This window comes from Cryptomeria japonica, chromosome 9 (genome assembly GCF_030272615.1).
Source record: "Cryptomeria japonica chromosome 9, Sugi_1.0, whole genome shotgun sequence".
Classification (NCBI taxonomy): Eukaryota; Viridiplantae; Streptophyta; class Pinopsida; order Cupressales; family Cupressaceae; genus Cryptomeria; species Cryptomeria japonica.
Genome location: NC_081413.1, coordinates 633409612 through 633435998, shown reverse-complemented (window position 1 = coordinate 633435998; position 26387 = coordinate 633409612). Strand labels below are relative to the sequence as shown.

Sequence of the window (26387 nt, the reverse complement as noted above, 5' to 3'; positions counted from 1 at the left end):
ACACTAAGGAATGTAGGAGCAATGATTGATCTTCGATGAAATTCTAACTAAGTCTTGTTTTGACATCGCTGGACCATCTCCACAAGGCTAGTGCGATCTTCGAAGGAAAGCTTTATGATGTTCAAATCATCACTGCAGGCATAGACACCATCACGCCGATGCATATCAGGAGCGAAATTTCGCTCCTGTCCCTCTCCAAGGGACCAAGACGAAGCGCTCCTGTCCCTCACCAAGGGTCCAGAGCGAAAAGGCTTGTTTGAGTCATTCCTGACCTTGTTTGGTCAAATTGGAACATCAAAGGCATGGTGAAGGACGAAATGAGCATGATAGAGCATCCAGACTTGACAATGAAATGATGAATTTTTTGGCCAGAAGGTCAAATTCGCTCCTGTCCCTCCCTGAAGGACCAGAGGGATTTTCTTTATACACACCTTTTAAGACCTTTCTCGGACATTAACTTTTATTCATAGCATGAAGTAAGGTGAAATCTTCCCTAGCAAAGGAATTTCGAGATAAAAAGTGAAAAGAATTGGCGCTAGAAGGAGGGCAATGAACTTCCGTTAAGGAGAAGTACTATCCAGAAAATTTACCAAAAAAAAAAAGAGAATACATTTCAAGCATGATCATGAATCACGATGGTGTTGCCACATGAAGGATTGAATCAAGTAGTACAACCTAATTTGGAGATAGGCAACATTCAAGAAGATATTGTTTCCGGATTGAATCACCTAGCGTGGAACGTAAGGAGCAGTGAAGCTGAATACAACGGAGTGAGAATCATCTTGGAACAGGAAGAAGATTAGAGCTTTTGAGAAGAAAGTTATTTTGTAGCAAGATTGAGCATTGAAGAAGGAATTTCAAGCAATTGTTGTCTATGTTGACTTTGAGATCAATAAAATATTGAAGTTATGGTGTTTTATTACAATTCTCGTGGTTATCTTCATGGTTGTTTACTTTCTTGAATCATTCTCAGTCGAAGTAGTGTTTAAATTTGAAGGACTAAGTGTTGAGCTTGATCTTTGGTGAGATTCACATTCCAAACCACTAGCTTCTTACTGATTGTAAGGACACCTTGTGTGGTCAACTGGAAATATTTGGATTGCTTAAACCTTCAATCATTATTGAATTATTGATATGTACCTTCATGGTAATGTCTATGATCCTTGATGAATTGAAAAATCAATAGTCACCTTAGAAGATCGCATCAACTTCAGTAGAGTTGTTATTCCTTGGCAATACTGAAATTGGTAGGATCTTACCAAGCCTAGCCTACATTGAGTCATTCTTAGGATTAGATTAGGATTCATCTCTTGCAAACCCTACCTTTTGATCTTTTGAGAACTTGTTAGTTTTAGGAAATCTTGTTCCTGTACGGAAACGTAAGGCCCCTTGATGAAACAGCATTCACAACGACCACTGGTGCTTATCCACACGTAGAGACCATACATTACAGAACCTTGGAGTCACCCTAATTGATCCTTCTTCGCGACATCTTCAGCAATCAGAGGTTTTATTCAAAAGAGGATAAGGTACCTTTAGGTATTTTATTCTGTGTTTGATAGTGTACAAAATACACGTCAACAGAACCATAGAAACATTGACAATTGTTTACGTTGATAATTGGTTGTTTCCATTTTAGTGATCAAACAAAGTTGAGATTTTCTCTCGAGTCTCAAGATCTTGAACTTTGTTGAAGGAGCTTTAGATTTGTACCTGTCCAATGTAATTCTCACTTATATGGATAACTCTTGTGCAAAAATCTTTTCTTTCATTCCATTATTAAATAAATTTCATATAAGACAGAGGTTGCTCAGAAATTACACAGAAAAAAATTGTTTATCCTAAAACCAACTTCCTTGAGTCTTGAATTATATTCTACTATGCTTTGATCTCGTACAAACTAAATAATAAATGTAACATAGAATTTCAAATTCTAAAAATAACTAACAAAAACAATAATAAAATAAATTACATTAACCCAATTTTTCAATTGGATGATTAAAATAAAATAAAACCAAAATTGGATGAATAAAATGGAATATTAACCCACTAAAAATAGCTTCCTGAAAAAACAGAAATCTCATCCTAAACATAGAAAATGACTTTCTTCTAAAACAATAACTAATTTATAAATTAATAAATAATCTTAGTTTCCTATACATAGACTTGAATGGATAGAAAATAATGCCTAAAATAGAATCTACTTTTATTAACTATGCCCGAAATTCCAAAGAACTCTAGAATAGATAAAAACATCTTAAGCAACAACTATTGTTATCTTCGTCATCAACTCTATAGTATTTTTAATAGCAATTATTTGTCATCTTCAGCAGGAATATAATATCTACAAAAGCAATTATTTGTCATCTTAAGAAACAGCTATTTGTTATCTTCAGAAATAACTGAGATTTCTTTATCAAAAACAATTCGGCCTTGTCAACTTCTTTTAACTTCATTGACATTTTTCTATTTGACATTGAATTTTCCTACCTATATTTAGATGATCTCACATCTTTCTCAAAGCAACACGATGATCGCTTTCAACATTTAGCAAAACTTTTCAAAAGATCTAGACTAAAATATATTTTCTTAAACCCTTAGAAGTCTACCTATTCTATAATAGAAGGAAAGTAGTTAGGGCATATCTTTTTGGAGGGTCTGAAGATTGATCCTAAATGGGTTGATGCTATTTATAACTTGTCTTTGCCTATAAACAAAACTGGTACATAGCCATTCTTTGGCAAAGTCAACTTATTGAGAAGATTTGTGCCTATGTTCCAGAACTTACATAAGACATCAGCATTGATGAAAAGGACCAACAATTTTCAAATGGAATGAAGAAGGGAAAAGGGATTTCAAAAAGATAAAAGAAGCTATTAGCAAAGCTCCAACAGTAGTATGTCCATATTTTAATAAAAAATTTATCTAATATTACTATGCTTTGAAGTATACAATGTCTGCGATTCTCACATAGAAACTAGAAGATGAAGAAGCTCTGATTTTTTTAGTACTTACCCGAAAGACCATGAGAATCTAGCTACGAATTCTAATATCTAGCTCTACCCTAGAGGGTATTCAATTTGCTATCAAGAATCCCTATATTCAATCACCATTCACAAATCCATTTGATTTGTTCATAGGAGTAGTGCTAGCAAAGAGATGTTTTCCCCTATATACTTTTGGATACATTTGAATCTTTCTAAGGCGTCATCTATAGGATCAAATACCGATACTCCAAAGGATGCTTTGAGTATATTAGATTTCCTCTTTCGGGTGCATTTTTTTCTCATGCACCTTTAATCTCATGTTCTCATGCGGCTGCTTAACTCTATTTTCTGCAGTTGGAGTGTTCCCATACAAATTTAAAATTGTTGGTAAAGGATAATTTAGAATCTTTTGCTATTTAAGTGGAGCAGCTATTATTTAGGAATTGAAAATAAGCTATGGGAAAATAGGAGGGCTGGAAATAAGCAGCAACTGCATATTGCCAAAAATGCCACGTGGCTCCACAAATTTGTTTCCCTCATTTTTTTAAACATTTTGTCTCTGTGCACAAATTATTACTAATATTATTAGTACCAATTTTAAGATTTTTCTTAAAAATAAGTAGAAAAATAAATACTCACGGGCCACCAGCTTCACAATATTTCCTAAAAAAGTTGAACAGCCACTGCTAGCAAAAATAAGCTAAGCAGCCACATGAGAACATGCCGTTACCCACCGTTTAACATATGTATTCAAGGTTTTAGGCTTGGAAACATTTTTTTAGGGGCTAAAATTTATATAATTTTGTGATCTTAATTTTTTTTTAAAGCTTCTCATCTAAATCGCTATCTAATGAAATGTCTTAAATATGCCATAGGTCATGGAGACACGATTTATAGAAGCTTCCCTTATTAAGATTGCTAGCTTAACAAAAGTAGCATTGGGAGATGCAGGAATGGATATACTCTCAGTAAATCTTAAGGGCTCAGAATTCAATCGTAAGCATAATTTTTACATTTTTATATTGAGAAAGTTTTGGGATAGTTTCAGAATTTTTGTCTCTAAAAAAGTACTCAATTGTATTTAGAAGATATCATTGTTACTTGAGTTTAAAAACAAGATATAAACTACGAGTCCAATCTCTAGAAATACAAAATATTGTAAAGCATAATGTATTCAAGATAAATTTTTACTAGCCATGTGAACATTCCCTTTTGTATAGTGACTAGAATTGCTACAGTTTCAATCTCTTAATAAGTGAAACTACTTATTCAACTCTTTCTAATCTGATTGAATCCAAATGAAACTGCCTTCTTTTATTTCATTGGTAATTAACCACTACTTTGACAATGTTATAGATCTAGCAATACCTTTTAGTCCAATAGTTGCATAATTTTCACAAGTAAATGCAAGGGGTATGAAAGAACAATTAATCCCATACACCTTCATTCGTCTAAACTCCCTCATATTGCTAATGCACAACCTGCCATATGAATATTACTTCAAAGAAAATACGCTTTCATTTCTCTTTAAACTTTAGATATGAAATCCTCTAGGTCTATTTTGCTGAATCTGTAAACACTGTTTATGGATCTTATTGAAATAGTGCCGCAGGCAATAATGCATCTCAAATGTCTTTCAACATGCAGATTGGTTTATCAAAGATGGATGTCATAACTCTTTTCCCATAATAAAGGTGACAAGTGGCTAATGGTATGAAATAATAGGGAAGGTGTTATGATCATTTAAAAGCTTCAACTATTGTGGTTGATGGCGCATGACACACACCATTGCCCCACAAATGGCACTCACTTTTTGATTGCAAACACTTCCTAACAATACAAGGACACTAGAACTTGATTTCTTGTATTGAAATATTTCTCTATAATAGGACTAAATATTAATGAGCCTTTTGTTTCTCTTTGTGGAAATAATTTTTGTTATCCACGCTCCTTATCATTCCTAATAAATACTTGACTAGTCCAGAGACAAGCCATTTTTGTACTCTTTAGTACAATTTTAGACAATAGACCATTTCTTTAATGTTTGAGTATGTGCAAGGTGGAATGGGACATCAATGTGTAGGTTTCAAATGATGAGAAATCACTAAAAAATTATATGTTTTTGGCATTGTGGTGAATTTGCGGCATTTTTTTTTATGAATGACAATCTATGTGTTTTGGCATTCTAGAAGTCAAATATCTTTAGTTTTCACTTCTTCCTTGGTGATTGTTTTAGCCTACAGAAGATTTCGCATCTAAAAATATTGTATTCAAGTCGTATTGGGTATGCTTGTTGTAAATTGCATCTTGTGACTTAATTTTGGTAAGCCACGATGTGATATTTTGCTTATTTTTCATGACTATTGTGTAGTAAAGGGATAGGAAGTAGTAGCATTATAATTAGTCTTGGGAGAGTTCTTGCAAGCTCAAGTCTATGGATTGAAGATCACTTGTAACAGCCAGTTGGACTACATAAGTGAGTGTTTGCTTAAATTTTTTGAAGTTCTTAGCCACAAGAAGTTTCTCCAAGGTACCTTGATTCACTTTTGATGGTGTAAGTTGGTGAACTTTTTATTTCTATTCTATTTTAAATAATTCAATCAATTGTTTCTCTCAAATTCTAATTCTTTAACAAATTTGGTAAGTTGGTGACTAGTGTATGGAATATTCATCCTAGTTTATGGATCAAGTAGTATTAGAGAAATTTCTTTGCTTTTAGAGTTTTTTGCTGTACATTTGTAAGCACACAACATAGTACAAGTTAAAGAAGTGGTGCCTTATAAATGATATTTGTAAATTCCCTAGCATGAATACAAAAGTGTCAAGCATTGGCAAAGGAAACAAGGTTAAAGGAAACAAGGTTCCTCAATCTAGAAGTTGTTGTTTCTCATTTATCTCAATCAATGAAGGCTACAACATCCTAAATGGAGACCCTTATTGAGAACTTAATCTCATGGGAGAGAAATGAGACAACCCACTCCATACAAGAAAGTATCCGATGGCAAAAAAAGCCTTCAAATCATGCCTCAAGAGGAAAGTGTAGTGCCCGCTTCCTAAGTTGATGACGGTCAAGTGAATTCGGCATGATAGAGCTTCTCTACCTTGGCCACATCATTATCTCTAAGGGTGTTGGAGTAGATTTTGAGAAGATCAAAGCAATTGTTGATTGGCCTCCACCCAAAAATCTCTCAAAACTCAAGGATACTTTGGGTTATGTGGTTTTTATAGAATATTTGACCAAGAAGGGAGATTTTGTTTGGTTAGTTGAAGTACATCGATGCTTTGATCACTTCAAAGAAGTTATGTGCACTTTCCTAGTTTTAGTTATTCTTGATTTCTCCAAGCCTTTTGAGTTGCAATGTGATACTTTGAGAGACAAGATACATGTTGTCATGATACAAAATAAGCATCTAATCTCCTTTGAGGGTAGGAAGTTAAGAGATGTTGAGAGGATTTATTCTATATAGGATTATAGGTACACTACGATTAAAATATAAAGTAAGATCCTTGAAAAGAACTTAAAAGTATTGTCCTTAAGTATTTTTGGGAGTGTCCCAAATGTTAGCAAAACAAGAATGCGCATACATATCTAGTTAGTTTGTTGCAACCCATGCCTATCCCTAGCGGAAATGGGAATGTATCCCTATGGACTTCATTATAGGGCTATCGAAGGTATAGGGTAAGGACTATATATATGTTGTTGTAGATAGATTAACAAAGTTTTCCCATTTCTTTTTCATTTCAGTAACATAGACAACATCTCAAGTAGCTAATGTATTCTTTAGAGGTATTCAAGATTCATGGAATGCCTAGAGCATTTTTAGTGACAAAGACAACAAGTTCCTTTAGGCTGAGTGGGATTGAGGTCATTCGAAGTACTAGAAACAAACATATGGGTAGATGGAAATTTTGAACATGTGGGTGGAAGTGTACCTTAGGAATTACATTTCAAGGAAGCAGAAGGCATGGCTGAGATGGTTGCACCTTGGTGAGAACTGTTATAATTATACTTACCATGTCTATCAAGTTGTCATCGTTTATGGACTTGTACAAATATGAAGCTACAAGATTCACTGATCTACTTTTTGAGGATAGTAGAGTGCCTAAGGCAAGGGATTTATTATAGGAAAGATGGGACAATGAATTCTTTGAAAGAGAACTTGCGACAGGGACAAATTCAACAGAAGTTGTATGTTGACTAGCATCGCACAAAGAGCACTTTCGATATTGGTAACATGGTATAGTTGAGATTACAGCCCTATAGGCAATCCACTCTCAAGAAGAGTGGGTGAGAATATTAACCCAAGGTTATATGGCCCTTTCAAGATCTCCAAATAGATTGGAGAAGTGGCTTATGAGTTGGATTTTTCAGAAAACACTAGAGTCCATAATGTTTTTCATGTATCACGCCTCAAAAAGGCACTACGGTATAATGTGGTTTCCTCTTCCGAGTTGCCACCATTGGATGAAGAAGGGAAGCTAATTTTAATTCCTAAAGGCATTGTTGATTCTAGGGAACACACTTTACAAAGGACTATCAGAGAGAATCTAGTGAAGTGGAAGAACTAGTCAGTTGAGGATGCAACATGGGAGAGTGAGCTGATTTTACAACATCTAGAGCTACAATTGCTTGAGGACAACCAATTTTAGGAAGGGGGGACTGCAATGTCCCCATCCTAAGCTACTGATAGTCTAGCAACCATTAGCCTATTCCTTAGGGTTCCTATAGGCTAACGAGGTGGAATTAGGGAAGTCCTTGGGTCTTGGAAGTCTACAATTTAGCCTATGTGACTTTCTCTAAGTGTTTCTTTGATCTCAGCTCATTATTGATTCCATGGGATGTAGTCTACAAAGGACTATTAGAGAGTATCTACTGAAGTGGAAAAGTGGAAGAACCTACTAGTTGAGGATGCAACATGGTAGAGTGAGCTGATTTTACCAATTCGAATTTGAAAGTGGAAATCAAAGTTGTAACAATTAAACACTTAATTTCAAAAGTCACAAACTGCAAAAATTTGAATAAAACACTGAAATTTCGGATGAATGCTAACACACTTTTCAGATTTAGGACTGTAAGAAACACAATTTTGATATGAATTTTAATTTCAACAATTTTTGAATGATTAGAAGCCTTAATCCAAGCAATCCCTAGACCAACTTTGACTTTAATTTTGAAAGTGTTAAAATTGATAAAATCGGCCAAAATTCTAGATTTTAGCAGAAAAATATAGTAAGATCTAGCTCCCGAAATTTCGGAAAAAATGTCGGGGACGATGGCGCTCGGGGTGCACACAGTCCTCGCAACTTTTTTCCAAATTTTCAGGGATGAAAGATATTGTGATTTTATTGCGGAATCCAAAGTTACAACCGATTTGGAGGTGTTTTGATTAGTGAAATTATCAGTCAAAGGTTGAATCAAGAGGGTTCTAAAAATTAGGGTTTTGACACTTAACCACTTAATTTTCAGAATTAAAGCACCAATATGAATTGATAATTTGCAATAGAAGGGTAGATCTGAAACAAGCATTAACAATTCAACATTTCACAAGTTTAATTACTAAAAAGAAAATTTTAGGGTTTTTATGCAATCAACCTCTAAAATTTGCAAAAGATCAAACATGGAAATGTAATTAAGGAAGCAAAATTTTCAGATCTAACCATGAATAATCAGAATGAGGATGTTCATGTCGGGTTCACCAAAATGTAAAGCGGAAAAATCGAACCCTAGTCGTTCTCCCCTCCCCAACTCCGAGGAGAGAGAAGGGAGAGTCACTAGGGTTGATGGTTTTCACTTAGGAGAGACTTTACATTCAAAAGAGGGGTTGAAACCCACAAGATCCAATCCCACGCAATGCAAGATTAGATTCTATATGAGTTTCAAGGGTTAAGACATCAAGGATACCCTCTTTTGTAAAGAAATGTAGATAGAAAGATTGAACTAGGAATGCATGTAAAGTGGGAAATATTCGCTTATAAACAGAGATAGGGATATGATATGAAGCTGCGGACCTGGAATTAGCAGTAAAATGTCGAGACGGTGCTGTTCTGCAAATTTGAGCGAAAGTTGACGGGACGATGGCGCCCGGCGTGCACACGGTCCTCCAAAAAATCCGCGAAACGAAGGTGGATCTGTTCGTCTCTGCACAAGGATTCCAGATCTTCAATTACAGCCGCGTACCTGCAACCTACACACAGAAAAGAGAGGATGATTGGGGGGTTAGGGATGAGGGGTTTGCCCTTAGGTCAAACCCCGGTTTTGGAATTAACCAAGAAATGATAATGCTGTAAATGTAAATGTTTGTAATGTAAACAAGTACTGATACCTTGTTGTAAGAATGTTTGTATTCTTACATGCGAAGGTGTAATGTATGTAGTATGTAATGTGTTGTGAGTGATCTCCTCTTCAATGGTTGAATCCTTGTCTTGAATGCAACACTTAGCCTTGAATGGAGACTTAGAATGATCAATTGCTTGAAGGAATGCTTGAATGCTTGAATGTTTGAATGCTTGAATATTGCTTCTGCGCGTCTTTGCACACATATGTCCTCCATATTTTCGACCCCCTCAAATGGGAGAGGAGATGTAGTTTATATACCTGCCAATTAGGGTTAAAAGACTGATTTTCCTGACCTTAGGCCGACCAGGAAATGTTATTTTCCAATTTGCAAACATAAAGACCCGAGACCCAAAAGAGACCGGGCCCAAAATAGGGCTAGGGACCTGGGCGCTGGGCGCCATGGTCCTGGGGGACCAGGGCACTGGGCGCCCTAGTCCTGAAGGACCAGGGAGTTGGGCGCCATGGTCCCACCTCCAGGGACAGCGGGGTGCAAGGAGGATCAGGCCAGGGTGCTGAGAAATGCAGTTTTTGATGTCATGAACAAGTCTCGGGGTCTCCATTCAGGTTCCGTGTTGCATCGCCATCGTGAAGACCCAAATGTAGTCGAAATTGCAAGTGTCGCAATTTTAGGACGCTACAATGACTATTTTTAGTAAGTCTTAGTTTCAGCACCAACTTGGTCTCTTGGCAACAACTACATCCTAGTGGATTAATTGTAATAAGATATGTTTTAATAGACATTAGTGATATATATTAAACTAAATATTTAACTTAGTGTTTATTAAAATTTTCAAAGGGAACTTTATAAAGTGGTGCCTAAGTACAGTTAAAATTAACAATGAAGTTAATGTATTTTCAAAAGGGGAGGGGTGTTTGAATGGGAGACAAGAGAATTTAAAAAAAAATTAAGGAAATGTTTAATTTACGAAGGTGGGCATGGTGTTTTGGAGGAGGTATTAAAAAGTGTTTTTAGCTCTTTTTGAAAACTTATGCTTAAGAATTGTAAGGAGATTATTATTGATTGAACTGCATTCATCCAAGAGCTTTATGAACTATGTTGGAGCTTAATTAATATGAAATATTTAGTTTGTATGCTAGGATTTGAAGAAGAAATGGTTGGACAGATTTGCAAAGGTCAGAACAGCAGATTTGGGAGCCTTCAAATTAGTTTATTCACCTCAATTGTTGGCAGTACCTTTCCCACAACAAGCCATATAGTTCTAGAGAAGGGCGTGGGACTTGGGAAGCCTAATGCATAGGATTTTGTAGTAATTGTTTTGCTTGTTTCGAGGCACCTAGGTTTGGCAAGCACATGACTAGGATTTGTTGAGTGGAGAAGATAGATTTGGAGGAGTTATGACCTATTGTCAAGACTCTGGTTTATTGTTCCATAACTTATTACAAACTTGTAGAAAAAACCAGCTTTTGGTTATGTAAAAAATATGTTTTTTAATGCTAAGTTGCAGGGTTCGCCTACCTAGGGTCTTGGTACTAATTCAGTTTGGTTTGGGTCTGGATCCTAGTCCGATAAACCTGTGGGTCTAGCTAGAGTCTGTGCTTGAGCGAGCCGATTCATCCTAGGCAAACTCCAAGACAAACTTGGACGCTTGGGCACCAAAAATGTAATTTTTTTATAAAACTTGATTAAAATTTCAAATCCGCCACTTTAAAATTAGAAATAAACCCCTAAAAGTGCCTTTTATAACATTCACTTAGTTCATTTTTGCTCATTTGTTTTGCAAAAAACTATTTTTTCCTTGCAGGTTGAGAAAATTTTATCTTCTAGCATCAAATAAGAATTGAAAATCAATTTTTGATGCTTAATCAAGTGTTGTAGTTTCATTGCTACTCATTTGCAATCTTCCATTGGCTGAAAAAGGTAAGTTTTTTTACATTTTTTACAACCATTTTTATTTAACATTATTATTTTATTTAGTTTACCTATTTTTTACTATTCTTTTGTTTTTGTTTTTGAATGTGTTCATTAAATTTCTTGCCATAGGAACTAGAATGGCATCTACCTCTTCCTCTATAGGAACAAATGAACAACAAAAATAGAAATCAAATCCAAATTCTCCCCTATGGAAGTATTTTGATATTGTATGACTTGTGTAAGTTAAAGTGGCACTTGGTAATATGGTGATCAACCCAAATTGGGCTATAATGAAGAAAATCATCACTGAGAGGGTAACAAGAATTAGTCAAAGGATATTGGATGATTCATGGTGGGATCTTGTGAAGTATCTCCTTAGTTTCACGGAGCTCATTATGAGAATGATTCACTACACTTTCATGGATAGGCCTTGCATTGGAAAGGTTTATGATGGCATTGACTCAATGATTGATTAGATGAAATGCATCACAAATGCAAAAGAGCAAGACCCCAAGGAGACTTTCTTCAAACAGTTGCAAGCAATTGTTGTAGAAAGGTGGAATAAGATCACCACTCCTTTACATATTATTTCCTATGCCTTGGCACCAAAGTACTATAGCAATCAATTTATTTATCAACCAAGAAGGCTTGCACCATGGAGAGATTTAGAAGTGCCTGAAGGGTAAAACGTAGCATTCTTTAGACTCTTCCTTGAAGATGATGTGTGAGATTTGATGTCAAATGAGTTCACTTATTTTGTGAACGTGTTGGTAAACAGATTTGTCACTGCGGTCGTTTATCTGAAACTGACCCTGTTTGCCCAATGAGCAGTGACAAACATCCCAATAGTTGGAAAGATTGGAGTAAAACCACAATCTTCCTCTATGTTTGAGAGGGGCAGATCCCTCGTATGATAGGGGTATTTAGGATTTTTGTGTACTTTAAACCTGAAAGTACATAAAGGAGAAAACGTAGAACTTAAACAAGATTAATAACAAAAACCCTACTAGAAGACATACGTATATCAAGTACAATTCCATAAATGATAACAATTACAAAAAGGGGTTACCACCAAATAGGTTAGTCATGCAATGATGATGAAAGAAGTACAATAAACCTTGACACATGAAGAAATAGGTTGTACTAGCACATGCAAGTCAAGATACCATGAAATGATGTGTTTCATCAATAGATTTCACCAATACATAAAGGGATTACTAATTCAACATACGAGAAATTAGTAACAATAACTCATGAATACATTCAAGACACACAAACTCAATGCATTCTTCATTATTCTTTTTGAAAATATACAAGTTCAAAAACCCCTTAGTACAAAGGTATGAACATCAAAAGATCTCACTTAGTTTCTCTACAAAATTCTGCAGAGTTTTCCCCCTCTGTCAAAAGTCACCCCTTTATATTACAAATAGCCTTGTATTTATAGGCTTCACAAGATAACCACCTAGTAACTACCTTGTAAGTACCCAAATAACTGCATTTTTGAAAATGTGTTGCTTTTGAAAATAAAAAACTTTACATGGTTAGGATTTTCATCATTTTTGCGTAAATAACATTCATTTTCTAACCCTATTTATAATAAGCAAGAAAAGTCATATTTTTCAAAAAGGTAACTTAAAACCCATAAATCTGAAGAAAGAATAAGCTATTAGTTTTTCCGAGGTAGCCATTATGTCTTTCACCCAATCCACAACTCACACGTTCAAACTCAAGGGCTATCAATTAACCACATGTCCTCAATGAATGTTCACATTGACAAAAAGTTGAACCTTCACTGCTCTATCAACTTGATCACCAAATTTATTTGGAAACTCTAGACAAAGTCCGAGTAGGAACATAACTTTATATCTTCAATTATTCCTTTTGTGTAAAGAATCATCCCTTTTATTGCCGCGACACCATTTAATTCAAAATTCACCTGGACCAACTAATACCCATTTGCAGAATGTATTACCACTTTATACTTGAATAGTTACTGCAATAAGCTATGATCATAATAAATAAGTTGTTCAATGGGCATTCAACATGAGAATAGTGTTGTGGAAACTATGGTGCACGTAGCATAGATTCTCAAATGCATAAAGGATACAATTAGACATTGTGCTTGGATGAAGCGCCTTGTAGCCCTCTTTCTTCTTCTTTGCATCTTATCTCAAACATGAAACATTTTAACTAAAATCTACACCATTCATATCTAATCTCATACGATGCAAATTAGTCATTTGGTTTGGCCTTCTTATCATTTTTCAACGAATGAATCTGATCTATATTTTGTAGAAAAGAAATGTTATTTGTCTGCAAGCTCTATAGGTTCTACCTTGCACAATCAGATACCTCTTTATTTGCCACATCTGTCAATGATCTATATTGAATCTTCACAAGCCAATATCACATTTATCTCAACATTATCAATGATGCATCAAACCACATTTGGAAACCTAGAAAAATACATCATTTTGATGACATTCTCTTGTACTCATTATCATTGGAAACATTCATCATATAAGATAATCTTGGGATGTGTTCCAGCACATTTCATTAATTCAAATCTCTAAAAGCTTTATATTCTTCGATAAATTCATCATTCATTAAACCAACCTCTTTCGATCCATTTTGTCAAAATTCTCACGTGCTATTGATGATTCCACATTTCACACATGATTTATATTTCGTTGAGGTATTTTGTCCAACAGATCAACGCCTTGTCTATGCTTCCATATTGCATACATTGCATTTCATGAAGCCTCACCTTTTGAGATGTTATGCCAATCAATTTGCACCTATAATGCTTCCATATTCTTCTCATGTCAAATTGTCTTTGCTCGAAAGTCTCCAAATATCTGTTCAATATATCTATTTTGTGAGCATCATGCAATCATTGCTTTCAACGAGGTGAAATTAGTTTGAGGCATTTTGACAAACAATTAATGTACCATGCTTGTGTTTGTGCTTAGACATGTTGCAATCAACATTACCTAAACATTTCCAATTATAATCTCTGACAAAAATCCTCCTTTCATTATGCTTCAATAGTTGCACATAACCCAGTTTAAAGCTTTCTCATTTAGTCAACACTAAGAATAATACCACCACAAATTATAGAATTTGGTGCTACACTTTCAAGTTGCATTTGCATGAAAGATTCTAAAGCTTTCTACACATATCCAATCTGTGTATATCTCGCAAACACCATATTTCACAAGACAACATTCTTTTGAGAAATTTTGTCAAACATTTCATCTTTTTTTTTTTATGGAAACCCATACTCCGTGCCGATGCTCCCAATTTGGATTTTCTTGTGCCCATACATCATAACAGTGCTCCCATTATTGGCCCAAAAAAGAATACGATGGCAAAAGTTGTTGAATTCATCTCTACGTCCGCCCATTGCATTTGCTAGAAAATTTCCTAAACTGTTTCAACAAACCTGTTATGTGCATAATCCGCAATCATTGTATTTCAATACTAGGGTCACTATTTCTTTTGAGGCACTCTTCAAATGGTTCACGTGCCTTGAGTATGGTTCCACATTCTCTGTCCCTCCAAACCATGAGTAAGACATGCAGCCATCACCATATTCCATGAGATGACATTTCTCTATCAAAATGGATATTGCAATTTATCTGTGCCTCCACATTTTGCATACATATCACAACTCACGGCATGTCATATATATCACAACTCACGGCATGCCTGTGCTTCTATAATCTCCAGTGCAATTATGTCTACCAGTGCAGTATTGCGGTGTAGTCTTGTTTTCATGGTTAGCATGCATGTCTCCAGGGCAACTGCAATTAACTCCCTCTATTCTTTTATGCCTTAATGAATGTCCATACTGCTATTTGAAGCATTTTTTTTAAAATAACTCCTATGGAGGAGGTTAAGAATGCTCCAGAACGGAGCATTTCTAACCTTCTTGACAAAGAAGGCCCACATAAGATTAGGAAATAAGGTTAGAAATGCTCCATTCTAAAGCATTCTTAACCTTTTTTTATTTTTGTTCTCTTGAGGTTATGAAAAATGGGTTAAAAATGCTCGAAAACGGAGCATCTTTAACCATTTCTTAAAAACACTATGATCTTGACCTCAAAAACCATCGACCATGGAGGAAAATAAAGGAGAAATGAAAATGACATTTTTAGACAACTTATACCTCCTCAAATGACCATAAATATTAAAATAATTTAAAATATTAAATTATCTTTTGAAAAATAATTTAAATATTTTAAATTTAATGCTCAGGCTTGAGAAAGATGACCATATCTTCCAAACGGTAGGGAGTTAGGCTCTAAAATTTGAAACACACGTTGATGGTAGGAAAATGAGCCAACATTATCATTTATTTCTCTTGACGAAATCTAAAATGAAATATTTTAATCATTTTTGGGTGACGGACACCAAAATTTGAAAGTTTAATATATGGTAAAATATGAACTGGGTTCAAGCGAAAATTGGCCACATGACACTAAATGATGCTAAGGACATATTTATCAAATTATTTCTCTCAATTCTTGGTAATTTCCAAAATTCATCCATTTTTCATATTTTGACTAGCAACGACCTTGGATCACATGCTCACTGCTTACGCATAAACACCTATTGGATCTTCATTCAACATTGAGACCAATTTGAAGTTCAAATTTTAGGTATACCAAATATGGGGGCAACAGAACGCAAATGGTCTAAGTGTTGACTCTCTTCATCATACATTTAAGAAGGATGCTCATAGTTGGTGGTACTTCCATGGCACATGCTTCCAAAACCTACAACCCCTCGTAGTCAAAATTTCATCACAAGTAAGTTTAATTAATTTTATTTTATCATAAGTTTTATTTATAAATTTTAATGTCTTCATAGGTTGCTTGTAATTTTATAACTTTAATTGTTTACTTTGTCTTATGTAATGTCCCCATTTTTGTGCCTTCCTAAGCATAAGTTTTTTCAAAGGTTAACTTATTATTTGGGGTATTCGTAGGCTAATGAAGTGTTTAGGAGACCCTTTGTGGGTGATTTAGGTATTTTTAAGTGAACCCTTGGGTTGTTTATCGTAATACTCTCCATCGCAGAGATTCAATTGTTTGGTGGTTCACCTTCCAGAGGTCTTTCAGGGTTTATTTGTACATACTTGCTATTTTTAGCAAGTCACTTGAATCATTGGTCCCATCCTTACTATTTATAGTAAGCCATCTGGATGATTAGAGGGCTATGTTGTGATGTTTTCACACATCGCCCAATTGTAAATGGGGACCCCCACTTTTTTGCTTGATAGTGTAGTTGTTTTAGCTTAGTCGTCTAGCTTGGAAATGGTTTGAGTCTTTAGCATTTTCTGATGAAAGGTTTTGGTTTTTCTAGTCCAAGGTGGAGAAAGTCTTAGGAGTCTCGGGTAGTTTAACATTAATCCGATCTTTCTTGGGGATAGTTTAGAGCTTTCTCAACTTTAGTACTTAAGTTTTGGATAGGAGTTAAGAGCTTCATTGAAAGGTGATTCACAATGTAACCCATAGACTAGGTCACGATATAAGTTTTATGAATAATGAGAAATTCTCAAGAAAGTAGAGGCACTTCAAGGACTGAATGAGGAATAAAAGAATCGATCAAGACTTGGGTGGATGAAAATGGATATAAAAAAAATTACAAGTGTAGATGAAAGTAAAATTCCTTGAGTGTTCAAATTCTATGACTTCAAGGAATCCATGACTTGATGGTCTTGAGCGCCCAAATTCCTTGACCTCAAGATATCCACTGTTGGCAATATGAAGGAATTGATTATGTGTTGCATTGATGTTTTGTCATTGATGTCAACACTAGCTGTTATGATTGGTTACCGGTAGAAAAACTAGTGTTACCGACAGAAGGGACTATCAGTTGGATACTACTGACATGTTTGGATCAATGGAATATGTTTGGTTTAATGTGTTGCATGTTTCTGGAGTATGTTTTGTTCAGTTGGTATTGACTTCATGATCGGATGCTATCATACATTCTAGTAAGCCTATATCGGTAAGGGTTTAGGGTTTTACTGACAAAGCTTTTTCTGAGAATCTTTGACAAGATGCATAAGTGGTGTTGGTGCAGCTTCTAGATGGAATTCAGGATGTAGAATGTGATTGTGTTAATGCCTCGACTGATTGGAGACATCACTTTGATGTGGTGGACCCAAATTAGGTCTGGTACCTATCTAGGTTATGGACCGGTATCATGTAACGTGCTATTAAGTGTTCTCTACATGTTACTGGAATGATTTATGGATTGGTTAATGTTGTTTTGGTCTAAAGTCAACATGGTATATCATTGTAATGTGGATGTATGTAATGATCTTATTGTAATATCTTTTAGATGGCCGACCTAATTGGTTTAGGCCTTAGGGTTTGTATAAATTGATGCAAGATCTCATTGTAGATCGGGGAAATGGTCATGGAATGAAATGTGTGAATAATGAAAAGATCATATGCAAAGGAGATTTCATCGATCATAGGTGATCGGATTGGGTTTATGTAAGAGGTCAAAGGCCTCCAGTATTGAGCTTAATCGAGACTGTAATCAGGCATGGTAGATGCTATCATTGGCAGTTCATTCTTTTGGATTGTTGTCCAATTATATTGAGGTGGTTATAACCTCTCTGTAGTCAGTGAAACTCCTTTGTAATAAGCAGTACACCGTGGTTTTTCCCTTTATCGGGTTTTCTACGTACAAATCATCGTGTTATGTTGTATGGTTGCATTGTGTTAATTTTCTATTTCATTCTTAAGTTTTATTGCTTACCGATATCTATTTCTGCTATTCCGGTATTCAATGTTTATGTGCTCCGGTTAGAGGTTATAAAGTGGTTTGATTAATATAATCTTGACAACTGATTCATCCCCCCCCCCCTCTTAGTTGTCCACCAATTATTCTAACAATTGGTATCAGAGCTTTGGTCATCTTTTGCAGAAGCTTAACCGCTTGAGGTAGATCCTATGACAACTAATAATTCAAATCCACTGGCAGCTATTTTCAGAAGAGAAATCCCTAAGCTTGATGGAACAAACTATGGGATATGGAAAATCTGAATGGAGACTCATCTTAGATGTCTTGGCAAGGATATTTGGGAGATCACTGAGAAAGAATATATACCTTATGATCTGGCATCTGGCAATCCTGCTCCAGTAGACTTGGACAAAAATAATGAAAATGATTGCAGAGCTAGAGAAGCCCTCTTGTGTGCACTCATTGATCAGCAAATCATGGGATTGACTAATAAATCATCTACAAAGTTTATGTGGGATAAATTGCAAACTCTGAATGAAGGTAACCCTATTGTCAAAATTGCTAAACTTGATGGTTATCGGGTAAGATATGAGAACTTGAAGATGGAAGATAATAAAAGAATTGCTACATTTATGGAAAGAGTAAATGAGATTGTCATGGGAATTCAATGTTGTGGAGGATCTCTAAGTGAAGATGAAATAGTTTCTAAAGTTTTGAGAGGCCTACCACCGACTTGCAAGATGAAGGCTAATGCAATTAATGAATTGAGAACAATGGCAAACACTTCAGTTAACAGAAACATTCTGATTGGGAAATTATCTGCTTTCGAGCTTAAAGAATTTGGACCCTCTGGAGCTACAAAATTTGAACCTGCTTTTCATGCATCATCATCTACTAGCAAAAGTGATTGGAAAGTCCTATATGCAAAAGAATTGGAAGATATGAGGAAAGAGGATGAAGAATTTGAGCAACTTGAAGCCTTATATCCTAGAAGAGTACCTAAAGGACCGACAGGAAGTAAGTATGAAGGAAAAGCACCTTTTAAATGTTTTACGTGTAATAAGATTGGTCATTTTGCATCTAGATGTCCTAAAAGGAATGCAAGATTTGAAGAAAGAGTAAGAAATAATTTAAGCCTACTCAGAACAAATATAGATTCAAGAAAAAAAAAACTATGCTACATAGCGGATGAGGAAGGACTAAGTGATGACTCAGAGGATGAACCAGAAAGAGACTCTGCTAGTGGATGTGGCAATGGAAAGGAATGGATGTTCTATGCTATAAAGGAAGATGAATCGGAACCGGTTATCAAGAATGAAGAAAAAGCCTTGGCAGCAAAAGTTGAAGACAAGGATGAATGGGTAATTGATAATGGATGCTCACATCAAATGGCGGTCAAGTCAGATTTGGGGATGACAAAGCATGTATGATCAAAGGTAGAGGTATTATTTCTCTGGATGGTAAGCATAATACTGATAATGTCTACTATGTAGAAGGTTTAAAGAATAATCTTTTAAGTGTTGGTAAATTGGTGGATAAGGGATTCCAACTTCAATTCAAAGATAGAAAATGCAAAATCATTAACAGAACTGGTTTGGAGATTACAACCGGTACTCGGACTAGAGGTAATATCTTTCACTTGAACACTGGTGATAAGACATGTTTGATTGCTCATATTGATGAGAGTTGGTTATGGCATAGGAGGTTGTGTCATTTTAATTTTGATTGTATTGTTAAGATCAATTCAACAAAGGCAGTTATAGATATACCTAAGATTATAAAGCGTCATAATCCGGTATGTAAGGAATGTCAATTGGGAAAGCAAGTTAGAACTTATTTTAAGAGCATACATGATAAATCTAATGGTGTGCTTGATTTGATTCATACTGACTTATGTGGTCCAACAAGGACAAGAAGCTTTCAAGGTGATAGGTACTTCATGCTAATAATTGATGATTATTCTATAATGATGTGGGTGAATTTTCTAAGGGAGAAGTCTGAAGCTTTTGAGAAATTCAAGATCTTTAAAGCAATGGTGGAAACAAAAACTAGATTGAAAATCAAATGTCTGAGATCAGATCAAAGTAGTGAGTTAACATCTCATGAATTTAACTATTATTGTGAGATAAATGGAATTAGGAGACAATTATCTGCACCCCTGACTCCTCAGCAAAATGGAGTAGTGGAAAGGAAGAATAGAACCATTTTGGATGCAACAAGAACCATGATGATGGAAGTCAAATTACCTCACATCTACTGGAGAGAAGCAGTGAGTACAACAATCTACACATTCAACAGAGTTCATATCAAAGGTGAAACCGGTAAGACTCCTTATGAGTTATGGTTTGGACATACACCTACTCTTAAATATTTCAGAATTTTTGGAAGAAAATGTTATATCAAAAGGGATGATTCAATTGGCAAGTTTGATCCTAGATGTGATGAAGGGATATTTCTTAGATATTCAATTCAGAGAAAAGCATATAGATGTTATAACAAAAGATTACAGAAAATTGTGGAGAGCACAAATGTGAAAGTGGATGAGCAATACAGAGATCAATCTATATCATATGATAGAGAACCAGTAGTGGAAATGATCATAATTGATCCAATAATGCATCAACCGGTTCAATACATTGAGACAATTACACTGGTACAATCAGAAAATTGAACTGTGACTGGTGATCATAACAGAGAACCTGAAGTTCAAAAGACACAGAGGTATGTAAGATTAAATCATTCTGAAGATCAAATCATTGGAGACAGGAACAATGGAGTTATGACAAGAAGAAGACTGGCAAATGAAGAGGTATGTCCTATTTCTCAAATTGAACTGACATCTATTATTGAAACTTGTAAAGATAAACATTGGTTAAAAGCTATGGAAGATGAATTAGATTAGACAGAGAAGAATAAGACTTGGACTTTAGTTCCCTGGTCTAAAAATAAGAATGTTATTGGAACTAAATGGGTCTATAGAAATAAACTAAATGAGGATGGTCAAGTTGTAAGAAACAAGGTTAGACTGGTTTGTAAAGGATATTTTCAAATGGAAGGAATTGATTATTGTGAGACATTTGCACCAATAGCTAGAATTGAAGCTATTAGACTATTTCTTGCCTGTGCAGCATACATGAACTATAAGGTCTATCAAATGGATGTTAAATGTGCATTTTTGAATGGTGAATTTGAGGAAGAAGTAAACATTGAGCACCCTGATGGATTTTCACTGACAAATGACAAAGATATGGTTTGCAGGTTAAGAAAAGCATTGGATTGAAAGAAGCTCCTAGAGCTTGGTATGCAAGGTTGGATAAATATCTTTTGAAGCTTGGTTTTACTAAAGGCAGTGCTGACAATAATTTATATTATAAGATCACTAATGATATTCTAATTATTGAAGTATTTGTTGATGATATCATTTTTGGAGATGAAGATAAATTGTGCATGGAATTCTCTAATAATAAGAAGAATGAAATTGAAATGTCTATGATTGGTGAGATGAGATTTTTCTTAGGTTTGCAGATTACTCAAACTAACAAAGGCATTTTTATCTGTCAAACTAAGTATCTAAGGGAATTGTTGAAGAATTTTTATGTGGATAATTCCAAACCGGTAAGTACTCCTATGGTGACAAGTGAGAAATTATCTATCAAAGACACATCTACACTGGTAAATTTGACAAGGTATAAGTCTATGATTGATGGCTTGTTATATCTAACTCAGACTAGACCGGATATTATGAATACAATAAGTATTGTTTCAAGATATCAAAGTAATCCTAAAGAAAATCATGAATGTGCAGTAAAGAGGATATTTCGGTATTTGTAAGGAACAACAGAATATGGCTTATGGTACTTTAGAGATGATAACTTAACTCTATGCGCATATACATATGCAGATTGGGCAGGAGATACTGATGGCCAGAAGAGCACTTCTGGTGGACCTTTCTTTCTTGAAAAGAAATTGGTTTCATGGATCAGCAAAAAACAATCATGCATTTCTTTATCTACTGCAGAAGCTAAATATGTTGCAGCAACAACTAATTGCACTCAAGTCTTGTGGATGAAGCAAATGTTGAAGGACATCAAGGTAAATTGAAGTGAACTGGTAGTTATCTATTGTGATAACTCTGCAGCTATTGACATGTCTAAGAATCTAGTATTTCACTCTAAGACTAAGCACATATCAATAAAATATAACTTTCTGAAAGAAAAGGTAGAAGAAAAGGAACTCAAATTGGTTTATGTGAACGGTAAAGAGAAGATTGCAGATATACTCACTAAACCATTGTCTAAGGAATCATTTGAATAATTGAGAGATAGGTTATTGGTATCTACCTCTCTGGGAGAAACTTAATTGATGGAGTAGAGCATCAATCCAGTATGCATCACTAGCTTTAGCCTTTGCTCCGGATTGATGTAGTGGTGCTACTACTTAGGGGGAGTAGTCAACTTTGAGATTCACAGGATTTTGATATCTATGTCATATCTTTGGCATTGATGTCAAAGAGAGAGAGATGCATAATGTGAAAAATAATGTCATAATATGTCATATGGGAGAGAGATTCAGATCAGTTTCAGATTGGACTGCACTCCTAAGGAGGAGTTGCTGGGATTTTTCAGTTTTTCGTTGTTATATCTTCTATGAGAAATTTTTGGCATTTCTTGGCACTTAGATTTTTTCTTTTTCACATCTAGTGTTGCCATCAATGTCAAAGGGGAAGATTGTTGGCAATATGAAGGAATTGATTATGTGTTGCATTTATGTTTTGTCATTGATGTCAACACTAACTATTATGATTAGTTACCGATAGAAAAACTAGTGTTACCAGTAGAAGGGACTATCAGTTGGATACTACCGACATGTTTGGATCAATGGAATATGTTTCATTTAATGTGTTGCATGTTTCTGGAGTATGTTTTGGTCAATTGGCATTGACTTGATGATCGGATGCTATCATATATTCTAGTAAGCCTATACCGATAAGGGTTTAGGGTTTTACCGGTAGAGCTTGTACTAAGAATCTTTGACAAGATGCATAATTGGTGTTGGTGTGGCTTCTAGATGGAATTCATGATGCAGAAGACGATTGTGTTTGTGCCTCGACTGATTGGAGACATCGCTTTGGCATGGTGGACCCAAATTAGGTTTGGTACCTATCTAGTTATGGATCGGTATCATGTAACGTGCTATTAAGTGTTCTCTACATGTTACTGGGATGATTTATGGATTGGTTAATGTTGTTTTGGTCTAAAGATGACATGGTATATCATTGTAATGTGGATGTATGTAATGATCTTATTGTAATATCTTTTAGATGGTCAACCTAATTGGTTTATGCCTTAGGGTTTGTATAAATTGATGTAAGATCTCATTGTAGATCGGGGAAATGGTCATGGAATGAAATGTGCGAATAATGGAAAGATCATATGCGAAGGAGATTTGGTCGATCATAGGTGTCAGATTGGGTTTATGTAAGAGGTCAAAGGCCTCCAGTATTGGGCTTAACCGGGACTGTAATCATGCATGGTAGATGCTATCATTGGCAGTTCATTCTTCTGGATTGTTGTCCAATTATATTAAGGTGGTTATAACCTCTCTGTAGTCAGTGAGACTCCTTTGTAATGAGCAGTACACTCTAAGCAGTGTGCCTTCCTGCACGTGCAGGCCCCTTATTTTATCACATACTTTCTACAGAAATATTATCTAACTATGGGTAGGCTTCCCACCGTGGTTTTTCCCTTTACCGGGTTTTCCACGTACAAATCATGGTGTTATGTGGTATGGTTTTATTTTCTTAATTCTCTGTTTCATTCTTAAGTTTTATTGCTTACCGGTATCTATTTCTTCTATTTCGGTATTCAATGTTTATGTGCTTCAGTTAGAGGTTATAAAGTGGTTTGATTAATATAATCTATTGACAACTGATTCACCCCCCCTCCCCCCCTCTCTGTTGTCCACCGATTATTCTAACATCCACGACTTGAGGGTCTTGAGTGCTCAAGTTCCTTGACCTCAAGGAATCCACATCTTGAGGGTCTTGAGTGCTCAAACTCCATGACCTTAAGGAATCCATGACTTGAGGATCTTGAGGGATAGTTTTATCCATATTCTACATATTAATTTTGTCCACCAAGGTAAGTGAGAGTCAAAATAAGCAATTGTATCCATGACATCATGATCAAATGCAAAGATTCAAGACTTAAGAGAAGGTGTGGATGAAAGCACAGCTATCCATGAGTGCTCAAATTCCTTGACCTCAAGGAATCCACAACTTTGGTCAGATGATCAACTTTACAGGGCTTGGGTAAAATACTAGGTTTGGTGACTTAATGCTCAAAATGATTTAAATAAGGAGAGATTACCTCCAACCAATATTGTAACAACTTCCTTTACTTGACAAAATCAATGAGTTGAACAAAAAGTGATCTTGAGGGAAATCAAACTATTTGCCTTGAGTGTTGAAATTCCATGACCTCAAGGAATCAAAGACATGGAGGTCATGAGGGTTACTATGAATGGTAGTTACAATATCAAGTTTGTCCTTAAATATTTCCAAAGTTGCAAACAAGATAGACAAAATCAATCTATTTATCCATGAGTGCTCAAATACCTTGAGCCCAAGGAATCCACAACTTGGGTGTCTTGAAGGGCTATGTGAGATGAGAATTGCCTTAATTGAATTCATCCTTGTTCTTCAAAATTTACAAGCAAAGTTCTTATGATGATGAGAATAGGAAGGAGATAATGTGATCAATTTACTTCATGAATTAAGGGGACAAAATTAGGCAATTTATCATGAGTGCTCAAATTACCTAACTCCAAGGAATCCATGACTTGATGGACTTAAGAGTGAGATGAAGTGAATTGAGGTGAAGTGAAATTGCAAATAATGATATATGAAAAAATGCATTTAAGACAAAACAAGGAATGTATGAATGGTTGTTCATGCCATTTGGGGTTTGCAATGAACTTGAGAGTCATCAATGATTTCTTTCGACCATTCATAGATGATTATGTCATAGTTTATTTAGCTGATATAATTTTATTTAGTCGAACTTGGGAAGAGTATGTAGAGCATGTGAGAAAAGTATTGGATATATCAAGAAAGGAACAATTGTGTGTAAAGATGTCAAAATTCAAATTTGCTAAGACATCACTAGTGTACTTAGGCTATATTGTAGGTCACTTGAAAGTGGGTCCTACAAAGGTCAAAGTCATTATAAACTGGCCAAGGCTAAGTACAGTTATAGAATTCAAAATTTTTCTAGGTGTAGTATATTGTAATAGTAGGCTATAGTGTACTTAGGCTATATTGATCTGTAAAGATCTATGACAATAGTTGTTTGATTGAATGTTAAGTTAGGTAAACGAAAAATTATCTTAACTTGAATACAAGCCTTTAAAAAGACATCTAATAAACTAGAAATGTGAATAAGAAGACAAAAGAAAGAAGACAAAAGACTGCAATTCATAAAAGAGTTCACCCCAAATTGGGCTAGTCTTCGGGCCACTCAAATTGTATTGGTGAAAACATTAGGGTTTCCACCATAGGAGGATGAAAATCGCTTGTTTTTACTTGGGGACCAATGTATTAGGGAAAGATAGGAATTTGATAGATCTTAACCTAATGGATCTATATGTTGATCAAATTCCAAGGGATTTTGAATGAGCCTCTTCTTTCCCTTGAGTTGAATTGAATTATTGAAGATGTTGAAATTAGGACAAATAGGTTGAACTTGAAGTAATTATGTGTGAACAGTGAGCTATAGTCATCAAATCAAGCCACAAACCTAGATCTGAGGATTATAAGAGTATTCAAACCTATTCCCAAAAGAAACTCCTAATTCGTCGAGACTATGGCGAGGGTCGCTCGGGTCCTCCGCACTTTTGGCACTATAATGGGGGATCGATTTGTCACTGTAAATAAAGCCAATTCTGAAGATCGCAGCTCCATACCTATTCCTTTGATCTACAATTATTGATGATGATGCTTTGCTTCTTGAATGTAATCACATATGTTGTATGAAATGGCATGAACATGACAAAACCCTAATCACACACACATGCATGCATATGAATGATGTAATTTGCTCCACAATTGTTGAAATAAAGAGTATGTAGCCTTGAAGATCTCTGGAAATGCTTGATGATGAACACTTCAATGCTTGAATGCTTTAAGTCAAATTCTTGGACTATTAGATTGAAATGAATTGATCAAATGCCTTTATATATGAGATCCTAGGTGAATTTACTAATTAGGCCTACCTCCAATGGTCACATAGAGCCACCAATTTCATTTCCCGCTAGAGTTATAGGTCACACCTCTCATGAAAAATGGGTCCCATTGAGGGGGACCAAAGCGTTAGGTGCTTTGGTCCTAGGACTAGCGTCGTGGTCCTCCTCAATCAAGGACCTC

General features: G+C 35.4%; 1 protein-coding gene across 1 annotated transcript in view; it reads left to right on the top strand.

Annotated features, from left to right (window-relative positions):
* The window catches only part of LOC131078078 (uncharacterized), a 242299-nt gene that overhangs the window by 155750 nt on the left and 60162 nt on the right, over nucleotides 1–26387 (top strand). The window contains exon 12 of the mRNA XM_058015721.2: nucleotides 3863–3983. Within this exon, the coding sequence (XP_057871704.2) occupies nucleotides 3863–3983 (121 nt within the window). The remainder of the gene's footprint in view (nucleotides 1–3862; nucleotides 3984–26387) is intronic.